The sequence below is a fragment of the Dreissena polymorpha genome, chromosome 11, assembly GCF_020536995.1.
Source record: "Dreissena polymorpha isolate Duluth1 chromosome 11, UMN_Dpol_1.0, whole genome shotgun sequence".
Taxonomy (NCBI): Eukaryota; Metazoa; Mollusca; class Bivalvia; order Myida; family Dreissenidae; genus Dreissena; species Dreissena polymorpha.
In genome coordinates, this window is record NC_068365.1 from 38,171,516 (window position 1) to 38,183,914 (window position 12,399).

The 12,399-nt window shown below is 33.0% G+C and overlaps 1 protein-coding gene across 1 annotated transcript; it reads left to right on the forward strand.

Moving 5' to 3' along the window:
- Positions 1 to 765: 765 nt before the first annotated feature.
- LOC127849772 (uncharacterized) lies at positions 766 to 10,184 on the forward strand. The gene is made up of 5 exons (XM_052382523.1): positions 766 to 1,386; positions 1,916 to 1,988; positions 3,499 to 4,044; positions 6,099 to 6,232; positions 7,432 to 10,184. The coding sequence occupies exons 1-5, from the start codon at positions 766 to 768 to the stop codon at positions 8,353 to 8,355; spliced, it is 2,298 nt and encodes a 765-aa protein (XP_052238483.1). The 3' UTR covers positions 8,356 to 10,184.
- The last annotated feature ends 2,215 nt before the right edge of the window (positions 10,185 to 12,399 follow it).

The window sequence follows — 12,399 nt, forward strand, 5'->3', positions numbered from 1 at the left end:
TGTTGAATATCATTGACAAATTGCATGTACATTTGAGTATTGTATATTACACAACTGCTAAATCAACAATGATCGAGAACATCGTGCATGTACCTAAAAAAACACGGATTCCTTTTGTTCATTTTGAAATTATGCAACTCTCGTACAGCACAATACCTCCGTCCAAATTAAAGTTATCAAGATCAAACTCTTATTCCATTTTCAATAACAGTGACCTTGCTCTAAATGGCCACAAATGCCAACACATTAAATAGTAAACGTATACATAGTGTCTGTCTTAAATTTTAGACAGTGCCTAAAATGATAAAAACTTTCGATGAAGTACAAACAAATAGATTTCTTGTAAATAGAAACAAGAGCTTTCCCAATACTACACCTCCGCGTAGTATGTACACGTTCTCTCAGTCACATGATATAATGACCTTAAAGTATTTGCAGTAAAATATCAGAACAAGTTATATTGCGTTTGCAAAAATAAAATTAATTTTAATTAAGCAATATGATAATGCCAATTAACTTGATTTTCACATTTTTCCCAATATACCTACATTTGAAAGCAATCTCTGCATCCATGCTACCTATACAAATATTACAGCTGAGTACCTTCGTCCTACCTAACGTTGTTGACCGCAAACTCCATTTTTAAACGCACAGTAGTTCCATCCTAGCTGAATTCATTGTGCTGAAAATGATGATCTGTTTTAAGGTAACAGAGACCTTGATCTTACTGGCCCCAATTTCAATCATATTGATATCATACTTACTATGTTCGATTTCAGAAATTGCTCTAGAGTAAAAGAGATTTCCGATGAAGTACCAACATCAGGTGCAGCAAACCTGCAGCCACTGTCAGTCAAGCTCCAAAATATTCTTGACCAACTGAAGAGCCTTCAGACGGAACGGGAGGACAGCATTCAGTTAATCAAGGGGTCCTACGATGAACAGTTACAAAAGCTCACGGAGACACGTCGTAATATAAATGCAGCATTAGACAAGATAGAAACAAATACAAAGAATGAGATGGTAGCGACAATGACGAAGCTCGAATATTCTCTCAAGTCAAATGTTGAGAAATGCACCAGGCTTCAAAATGAGTTAAACAGACACCGTGAGGCGATACAGGAAATATGTAATAAGGACACGCCTAAACTGTCTTTTATAACAAGCAAAAAAAGTAGTGTCATAATACAGAAGTCTGAATCATTTTTGAAAGAAAACTTTAAAAGTTCAATAAAATTCCAGCCTAACAGTGAAATTATAGATTACTTGTCCCAATTGTCAGGACTTGGAAAGATTGAAGAGAGTAACCAGACATTGCTATTGCAGGAGATTGGTGAACAAGTATGTGAACTCAATACGCAGCTGAGCAGGCAGGAGGGCGAGGTGGTGAGTCACTTTGGTGCGACTGCTTATACAATATTAGACACTTGTCACATCAAAACCAGTTGTAGTTTTTGAAATAATATTGTGAACCGAGTTTATAGTCCACTATTGCCGAGTCATTTGTACATATGTCGGTCCAATCTCCGCTCCGTGACTGTTCTTAGCGTGAACTGTTTAACTAATAACTTTGTACACGTATTTTTTCATATAACATATGTATTTATTTTTCGCGCATTGCGTTTGTCAATATCAAAGTCAATAATCTACTACATTTATCAAAACAAAACATTTTAATATATAAATATGAGTGCTATTTTGTCCGAACGTTCCGACGCATTGATATATTGCGAAACAACTCGTTAAGAATATTCATTGTATAAATGAGATGATGTTTAATTGGCAAATGCGTGGAAACATGGAAAGTAAAATTCTGAGAGCTGATAAAATAAATGTGTTAAAAAGGGACTTTGCCTAATTTAAACAGTATAATGTTTGATGGAAATACTATAGAATTCTATATTTCTTTTTACAGGACGAACACATAGTATGTTTAGAGTCAATGGAATCTTCAACCAATGAAGACCTTAGAAGATTGTTTGAAATACGTAAATATATAGTGTTTGCCTTTTAGTTATACTACCTATTTTGTATGTGTCTATGTCAACGTAAAAATAAATGGTTGTTAGTTAGAATTTCCCTATAATTTAATTAACGAGTCACTATGATATGGTTGTTTATATCTCGTGTAAATCGGTCAACTTTGTATTTAATTAGTTCATGAATAGAACATTAATGAAGTTTTTAAAGAGTCAAAGTCATGTGAATGTATTTAATTATAAGCTGGAACACACACACACACACATATGGGTATGTATAAAATATATTGAGTTTATTTCTGTACGTCATGAAATGGTTTTCAATTCATTATGCATACGTGATCTAACATATAAGAAGGAATGCCATGCAAAAGTTTACACTTTAAGCCACAGTCCACAAACATTTAAAATCATAATCAAATAGATTGATTAATGGATATGTTAGAATTCTGTAGCAAAATAATGATTTGGTTATTAATTATCACGTTCGTATTTTATGTCTTGGAAGTACAAAGAGAAAGTCAACCATAAGTGCAGTAAAGTCCAATAACAATTTATACATATCATTTTTTTTAGAAAATCATTAAGTGATAAAAGAAGCAGAACAAGAAGAACTATTTCATTTGGATCCAATTTGACTTTTTAACTTGTTTATATGTTATGACAGGAGCTGAATGTAATTTATCCATTTGAATATAATAATTATACACAAATGACCTATTGAATTTTGCATAGTCAACCGTTTTGTGAGGAAGACGACCTTCTTGTTAAGTGTGTTGTTCCTGTAGAGTTTCCCTCATAAATACGTATAAGATTTAAATATACACATATACATGATTCTGTGTTTAAAATATTTTCAATAATAAAAAGTTTGTCACAATAATGTGTCTTTAAATGAATATCTTCTTGAAAATTTGTCTGACCAATATACATTAAATGTTATCTATATTATATCTTGGCTGAGTCCTATTCTTCATTAAAAGGGGTCAAAACTTGAAATACCTTTAAAACACTTTGGAAGACAGAGTTAACCCTCAATCATCACGAAACTTGCAAAAGATAATATGTTGTTCTATTGATATCCATGCCGGATTTAAAATGGTTCCAGCCAGGTTAAAACATTACTGCCAGAGGGAAGGGAGTTTTACTAGTCCGATAAATACTTTGATGCCATGACGTGATGCAGTTCTCCTTTTATGACATTAAAGTCTGTTTATCAATTTTTTATTTTATAATATCAAAAAAAAAATAATTTCAAGCAACCAGAAGCCTTCTTCTATGCCTGTTTTCAAACTTTGGCAGTCAATTTGTTCTAAAGAAACTCAGATCAATAAATATTCTTTGGGTCATAGCAGAGAGCATATGGGTCTTTTGTTCAGTTGTTATTTTATTCTCCTTTGAATTTGTACAGGATCCTTAGGTCCAACTGTGTGATGTGTATAAACATTATTAAGAAAAAATAATATAATAGAAGATGTTTCCGTTTTTACAAATACAGAATTATTTTAACTAATTGCAGTGAAAATTGACGTCATGGCAGAATGTGGAACTGCCTTATTCCCGGCGTTCAGACATGGTTGTGGGGCTCTGCAAGGCATAGTGACCCGAGGAAAAGACATTTTTGACAACCCTGTTTTTAGTGAGACCGAGAGAAAAATTGTATTTCAACGATGTATTCAGCTCTACACCACGTCTATTTTAATAGAGAAAATTAAGGCATCAAGCACAAAACATGAGCAGCTGCGTCATGTAGCACAATTTAGCCGAGAAAAGCAAAATATTTCCTTTCCTGCTTTGGTTGCTGTTGACAAGGAACAATGTGTCGAAATTAGCAAATGGATAGACAGCCTAAGTAAAGAGATCACTGGCTTATGTGTGCTTTTGGTTGACGATGAACCAGATACGCCATGCATTGCACCGGCCTGTGGCGTTTATCAAAGCAAGGCGATATTAGAGGGCATATTTGAAGCTGCAGATGATCTTCTAGAACGAGTCATATTTGCAGTGTTAAAGAACCTGGTCGAAAAGTGTGTTGCCAAATACGGAGATTCAACAAAATTGTCAGGTAGGATTGGCCACAAACGTCTTTTATTTATATGTGAATTATAAGAAATGGCTAATAAAGTTAGAATCATTTTACTATGGTGTAGCATAAACACTGAGCAATTTATTGCAATTCAATTAAATCAAGTATTACCTTTTAGAGTAGAAAAATGGAATGCACTTCTGAAAGGCTGCTGTTTACTTACTTGCAATTTTTTACTTTGTTTACGTACTTCATTTTCTCGCAGATATTTATGATTAATGCTGGTGTTTTAAATAAGGCTATTCATCACACCGATTGTACCCTCTATTATTTAACCTAGTTCTACTCCTTATTGCATTTTACTTTTTTGTATGTACATATTGATCTGTATTGTATATAAATTATTCCCTAGAACACAAATATTTCAGATGATTTCTTCTGATAATAAGAGGAATTTTTATTGCCGGTCCGTAACCTTTTTTAACACGGGATGATTATTTTATTAAATACAGCAAATACAAATTTCTCAAGACAAGACCATGAGTCGCATATAACTTCTTTAATTATGTGTGTAAAAGTTAGTCACAATTCCATGTGATATGTCAAAAATATGTATTTCTTGCTCTGGAATTTCTGAATACCTAGTGCCATTTTGACATATTATAATACCTGAAAAGCGGATAATTGGCACACTACTAATGCCAATGTCATAAATAGATATCAAAGGTCACAACTGAAGTTTTTTATCAGAATTGTTCCTGGAATGTTGTTTATAACTTCTTATATTAAATTCTCAATTAAAAGGAATTTAGTCGCCTACAACTTCCATGCTTCTCGTTGATATTTTTCCAAATCCTTGTTATGTTACCCTATATCGTTGTGCTAGACATATTGAAATGCTCCTTTTTGTTTGTAAGTTTGATAGTTGATTTTTCCATATTTCATGTCTGCCACATGGTACAAATGATCAGCATACCATGTGCAAAAGCGTGTCACTTGCTTGAAAGTCAATGTCGCTGCAAATACGTTTGCATATTCCTTATTCGGATATAGTAAAAGCAAATCTTCTTGTCCGGTAAATAATGTATTATGCGTGATGAGGTTTGCATATACATTTGCACAAATTAGCATTTTTTTTAATGTAGCCTGCTTAACCATTAACCGTTTGCGGGTGTTTCTCATCTTGTTCTGGATATAAACGACAGGCTCTAGCTTGGCTTAATACAGTATAATGAATGTTGGTTTTTTCAACATTAATTGTCAACAATGATAATGTTTACATGATAATGTTGACATGGTTATCAACCATGTTGCTTGCTTATAGGTCATGTCAGCTATAACACTTTTAAGTATGTGAATATTCACTATAAGGATATGAAGAATAGTTGGTTGGTGTTTGTTTCTTGTACATAGGTCAATTGTTTATTTTGGAATTGTCATGAAAATGTTTCTTGAGCATTGGCAAGCCTGCAAAATAAAGAAGTGAAACTCCAGCTGCTAAGTCACACTTAAAGTTCAAAGGTAAAATCTGGAATAGAACTTTATTTTGCGCACTAAGAGTGTCGTTTAATAATACACATATGCTCAATCTTTAGACGATGTATCGCGTGAATGTGTTTAAATGTTTAATATTTTGAAGATAATAATATTATATCACTCCAGTCGTTATAATTCATTTAAGTAAGCTCAATTAAATTGAATACTTATCTGTTTATGAATATTTAGTAGTGCACGCTGCATTTGTGCACGAGGTTTTGCAATGTATTTCCTGTCAGATTTTCAAAGAGCTCTGCGTCATGATTGTTTGTTAGCTGACATTGAAAAAGACCGATAGATGGCGATCACGAATAGGCGTTTGTTTCGAAACCTGATTTGTTTATTATCCGATTCACATGAAACGCGTTATTATTTATATTCAATAGAAACTATGTAATGTCTAATCCCTTTTTGTGGTAGTTTATGTTTTCACTGAATTATAATTATGAAAATAATTGAGATTTCTGTGCCTTTTTGTAAATTGTTTCTTGATATTGAGCAAGAAAGTACATGTTAAAGTATGTATACACATTTAAGAGGTTAAAATTATTTTCCAGATATTGAGAAAAAAAGAACATTACAGAGTATTTATAATTATGCAAGGACAGCATACACAAATAGTGAAGTACCGGAACATGAAAGACCAGATCTTCCAGATAGTTCGTATACATATCCTAAAGATATTCATGATGTATGTAGAAATTTAAACGTTGTATTGTTTACCATAAAATACATGTTTTTTTCCACGGCAAACCACGTTTTTAACAGTTCATATAGGATAAACACTCTCGGTTGGTGTGTGGGTGTAAGATATGATAAGTTTGTGAACAATCTACTTCTATATTTATCGGACCAGTTTATTGAAGCATTGAATGTACCCATTTTTATGTAAAAACTACTAAGCTTGTAGAGCTCATTTCTTCTACATTTCTCAAGCTATTGAATTGAAACTTTTTGTCATGACCATTAAGTGTTAATGTTCAATCTGTCCTTGTTAAGCCCAGTGATCTAAACGTTCCTGAGTTATAAGCTCTTGAACTTAGCAATTTTAACAAAAAAATATATTATTCTAATTTATGGAACGAAACATATCTTGATTTGTAGTTCAAGCTATTAAATTGAAACTAGATATATGTCATCATCATAAAGCGTTTATGCGCAATACACTTTTGTTATGCCTAATGATCCCCACTTTTCTGAGTTATTGTCCTTTGAACTTACTCATTTTTATGATTAAAATGTTCAAATTTTCTGTTGCAAACCACTTCAATTCCATAAGTTGTTTAATTGAAACTTAACTTAAGTCATCACCATGAAGTTTAGACATGCAAACAGCCCAATTCGTTTCAGTTATCTGCCTGTTAATGATTTAAAGCGGGTACACGTTGATATTTTTATAGCTAGAGCATATAATGTACTTACTTTGTGGAATGAACTGATTCTCAAGTTTTTAATTGAACTGATCCTTAAATTGTTTAATCAATGAAGTACAGATGTGCAAGGCATATTTTTCACATGAAATGTTCCATTGAACATAGCCATGGAAATAGCTACGAAGCCTGTGATAGAGCTCTGCTGGGTTTTTATCCCCCACCAAGGGCGGAGGTATACAGATTTGGCGGTGTTAGTCCTTCAGTCTGTCTGTCAGTCCATCTGTATTTCACGAACTGTTTATGGCTATATCTCAGAAACTGTATCAGATTTAAACACGAAACTTCATGTGTAAAGATATAAATTAGGAGAAGGCATGAAATATCAATTCAACGAATTTCTTATTTAGTCAATTTTGTGACCAGGCTCTGGATTTAAATTAAAATCATAATTCAAACGGTTAAATGTGTAAAATTTTACGGAAAATAACTTAACACATATTTATTGATTTTATTTTAGGTAGTGAAAGAGCTTCTTGAAATGAAAGGGGTTGTTCGTTGTTCTAAAAATATTGGGCATCTTGAAGTTATTATTGAAAATACACACGACAGCGAGGCAACCATGAATGGAGTAACTCTGTATCTTCAACACAAAAATATACAACCCCTGTTTATACGTGGAACAATCGCACCTCTCATTTCCAGTGGGGACAGGGTCTCAAATGAACGATTACTAAAACAAATACCTGAAAAATTTGCAACATTGGGAGGATTTGCGCTGCAATTTCCAAAAACGACTTCCAATCCAAATTTCAACACGGCTGCAACATCTCTTCCCAGCAGTCCAGCATCACAACACACGAGAGGAAAGCTGGTTGCGCTTATCTCACGACACGTAGCAACAGCAATAGGGTGCGAGTGTGTAAATGCATACAATGATACTGAAACATTTGAACTTGGAAAAATCAACAATATCCACGATAACCCGTTGGTTGATATAATTCCTTTCGACATTAAAGAAGATTGTATTAACAAGTGTGACAGACGATTCAAAACAGAGATCGGCATTCAGATGTATGGCCAAGTATCTCCGGAAGAAAGAATTCGTGAAGGAGATCAAGTATATATATGGGGAGCAGCAACGTCTCTGGGTTTAGGAACAATTGATTCTGTCAATTTAGAAACGCCGAATGGATTGTTGATAACAATACATGATCGAAACGAGGGTGAGTCATTCTGCAAAGAAGGTGATAGTGGTGCCATGGTATGTGCTACTGATAGAAGGGAACGGACATTGTATGCTATTGCAATGATCCAAGGAAAACTTCATAGATCGAGTGGAAGAGCAATATATGTTGCGGTTAGTCTTAATGAAGGATTTAAAATATTAGAAACACATTATTTGTCAAAATTCAGTCTGTGCAATGATCAACCACATGCATAAACAGGATTTGACTGATAATCACATAACATTAACTGACTAGCTGACTGCTGCCATGGACATTCAATATGCTAGAATAACACTTATAACACAAGTAGTGTGTGTTCTGCTCTCGTACAGCTCGTATTTTTATAATTGTATTTGTGACTTAGAAATTGCGTAAACTACTAGCTAATAGATGGTGTCGAATAAGATCTATCAATTCTTATATCAGTGTAGACGGAGAGTTGTTTCTTGTATTTATATTCAGTACCAAATTGTTGCTGTATAAACAACATATTAATGTGAAGTATAATGTTCGTGTATCAATATGTATAAAATTATTTGTAATAGAAAACAAAATACTCCATTTGTAAAAAATATATAAAGTTTGGGGAATAACTCCCAATATTTTCTAACCCGCCTGGACAACAACTCTGTTTTTTTATTTGATTAACGTTTGTGTAATGTTCTGAATTCAGTTATAGCTTGTCAACATACTTTAACGTAAGTAATGAAAAAGAAGCTAAGATAAATTGCAGTAAATGTCAATAGTAAGGTTACTGCTTAACATTATACGCCAATTATGTAAGAATCAAAAGGAAAACATGTTTAAAATACCATATCTTTGTTATAGTGTAATCCATTCATATAGTTTCGACCACCCATATATCTTACAAATTGTGGCATATTTCCGATTAAACTTTTAATTTTTAAAGGATATGATGTTAACGTTCTCAAAAACAAGTGCTTGTTGGTTTCCGATTCACTATATCTTTCTTCTCTTAAAATTTGGGATCTTTAAAAGAATAACCATTTTAAACGTTTGATCCTAAAATATTTAATTACCTAAGCTGGTTTTATTAGTAATTCAATTTTACAGTACCGCTTCTTTAATATTTTTAGTTTTGTGTTATAGCACTGCGCCTGGATTTTGTTCACGTCATCGTGTCTTCGCTTGTCAATATTGTCATACGATATTCTTTCTCTTTTCCCGCCTACATAGATTTGTGTGACGTCATCGCTTCATACTTTCAATATTAACATGCATAGGTCATTGAGTTTGAAGCGTTCAATTTTTATTGTGTTTTCTCGCTGACAGGCGTTTCTTGTTTGATTTATGTTTTAGCAATCACATAAACAACCAAGCTATGTAATATGGATCCTTTACACCCATTATTGCTGTTTCTTCCTGTATTTGCGCGATGATGATCGGAAATATTATCTTCATGACGCTATATTCTTAAATATTTTTCTATAAAGAAGGAATGTAGTTGACACTCGTTCGTAGTTTCATTTCATCGTTCCTCAAAAAGTTGTAACTCTCTTGCTCTGGTATCTTTCCTACCATTGAGTAATTAAATAGTAATTAAATAAAATAAGTTTCAATTCTCTTTTATCATTGTTTAATTTGAGTTTCAATGCTATGAGGTTAAATTTTATTTACACTTAAATGTATCGTGAATGTTGCTGGGCCAAGTGTGAGGTTGAGCGCTCTCAAACCGGTTTAAACCCCCAATGATTTGCATTGACCGTTCCAAGGCGGTGACCCCAGCTTTATTCTTATATGTGTTTATGTTGTTTTGTATTGTGCTATTGTGTGCTGTTTTTTACTGTTTTGGCAATCGGTCACTTGCCTTAAATAAAGGACCAACAAATTGTTTATAATAAGAATTCAATACTGCTCCAGCAGCTGGAGATTAACTTCTTTATATTTATTTAGACAATTGTCATGAACTTGTGTTTTACTCGGAACACTGCGTTAATTTTATATTTTCTAAAATTCAAAATTCAAGTTATCAAAATGTACCACATATGTTTCGTAAATGCAAATTATTTGTTTAAAAAATATCTCTTATCTGCTATAATAATGTTGGAGTTTATTAATCTAAGTGATGTCATTAATTATTTAATAAAAATATTAAGATTATTTCAAAAAGCGTTGTAAGATAAAAGATTGTATGACCTTAACCAGGTTGTAAAAGCGCATGATAAAGTTGTCTCAAATAGCGCAACAGGTTACGGTTCTGGTAAAAAAGCAATACAAAATAAACTCTCCGATAAACCCGTATGTCCGAACATTGAGAGTCACGAAAAATCATTATGTTTCCTAAAAACAGGGGTGTCTGAAAATTTTGACTAATCTAAAATTTTGAGTTATAAAGGTAAACTTACATGCTTTAATCCTGGGCTTATGAAAGTATGCATGTCTTTTTTCTGTCAAGTAATGATACATATGTATGAATACAAATACAGTATTATCAAATCATTAACTATTTTAAACCACATATTCTATATTTGTTATGTACTGTTTTAAAGTTGCCGTTTACTATGTTTCATTAGATCATGACCCTTAATTGGGTCAAAACTTGCTACACCCAGCAAATCATATAATTTACAAACTAGCCATGTTTTCCTCTGCAATCACATGGTATTTGATAATTGATTGTGAATTTGATGAGATCATGTCGCATAAGTCAACATTGACCTTTCCGAAGGGTCACATGTTGTTCGTTTCTAAAATGTTCGGTTTTATACAGAGATTTAAAAAATATATTCCTGAATTTTAAGGCGAAAATATTTTTTTTATCAAAGCACATTTTATTTTTTGTGTAACATTGACCCAACACAATCCTGACCAGAGAGGCAACATCAACATCACATAACAAGTGATATTGTAACGACCGAGCTATTCTGCTTATTGTCATCTCCACTGTGCATTTTGTTTTAAACATCTATAAGTAAAGCGCCACCGTGGGACGTAATTTATCTTATCTCAATTTTATTTATTTCACTGAAATCAATGTTTGGAGGAGAAAGCACAATAAGAGATCTATTCACATATTTCTCTTTGATAAGCTATTTGCACAAAAATTGGTTGAGCCGCTACCCTTTTGAATGATACAATTATTCGGCCCAGTTGAGCGGAAATAACAAACATCAATTCGTTTTATTGTTCAAATATAATGTTGGATATATAGTTTCAAGCAAAAACATCAATAGCTCAAAACTAAAATAGCCCTCCCCGGTGAATGTATTTATGTCAAATGGTCTTGATCAGATAATCGCATATTTCGGTATGAACATATGTTCACTATCAACATTTATGTTGTCGAAAATTTCAATGGGATATTTCTGTGTAGGGTTATGCTCATTCTAACTTAGTTAGCCACGTACAGTATTGCTCTATAATTGAATTGTCAAACTCTTGTGTAATTGTAGTGTCAGGCAATTTAAATCAGAATCGGTTTAATTGCTGTCAGTATATGTAAATGTATGCACTAAAAACATAAATGAAAAATAGCCCCAGTTTTGAAATTGAATCAAATTACAACTTCAGTAAAATCATTCAGTTTACTGTTTTGGAATGCCTTGTACAAGCCACTTCAAATAATGGCCTGAAATATTAGTTTTTTGAATATTTTATTCTCAGATATGTCACTTAATAGTATTGCTAGGTTGTTACCACACCAATCGTTTGCAAACAGTGTAATATATCAATAGATAAATTATATGAAACATACATGCAGAAAGTTTTTGTTATAAAAGTTGCTATTCAATGTCTGTTTTGCCAAAATAGAGGATCACTATCTTTGTTATCGTCTCCTAATAACAACGCTTGCTAGCTAGGTGTTGTTTTGACATATTATCAGCAATAAAGATCTATTGATTTTGGCACGCGCTGATTCTGTTGGGTTAGGACTGCGGCCGCTAATTTCTACCAATACAGTGGGCTACATTTATTATATAAAAGGCAGTTGCCGCAATCAGATTCTTTAGCAGCAAAATAGAAGCACACATATAGTAGTAATCTGCTAAGTTCGTTCAAATCCTGCCAATAAACTGGCCACGCCCTAAGGGTCCTATGATTAATAAATACGTGATTATGTATAGTAAATATTCAAACTTAAAAAATCTCTGCAACCGGAAGGGTCAGGGGTTTTATATTTACTGTGTAACAGTATAAGTTAAAATCATGCACCTGGGGTCGAAACTTTCTATGGTCCTGAGGTCACATTAATAGACTTATATAGTAATTAACGTAATAAAAAGTATTGTCTAAAACTA

Excerpts from the sequence above, each read along its gene's own strand:
- LOC127849772 (XM_052382523.1), top strand. The coding sequence starts at position 766 with ATGTTCGATTTCAGAAATTGCTCTAGAGTAAAAGAGATTTCCGATGAA. Across the intron at positions 1,989-3,498 it reads TAGAAGATTGTTTGAAATAC|TGAAAATTGACGTCATGGCA; the intron begins GTAAATATATAG and ends AACTAATTGCAG. Across the intron at positions 6,233-7,431 it reads ATCCTAAAGATATTCATGAT|GTAGTGAAAGAGCTTCTTGA; the intron begins GTATGTAGAAAT and ends ATTTTATTTTAG.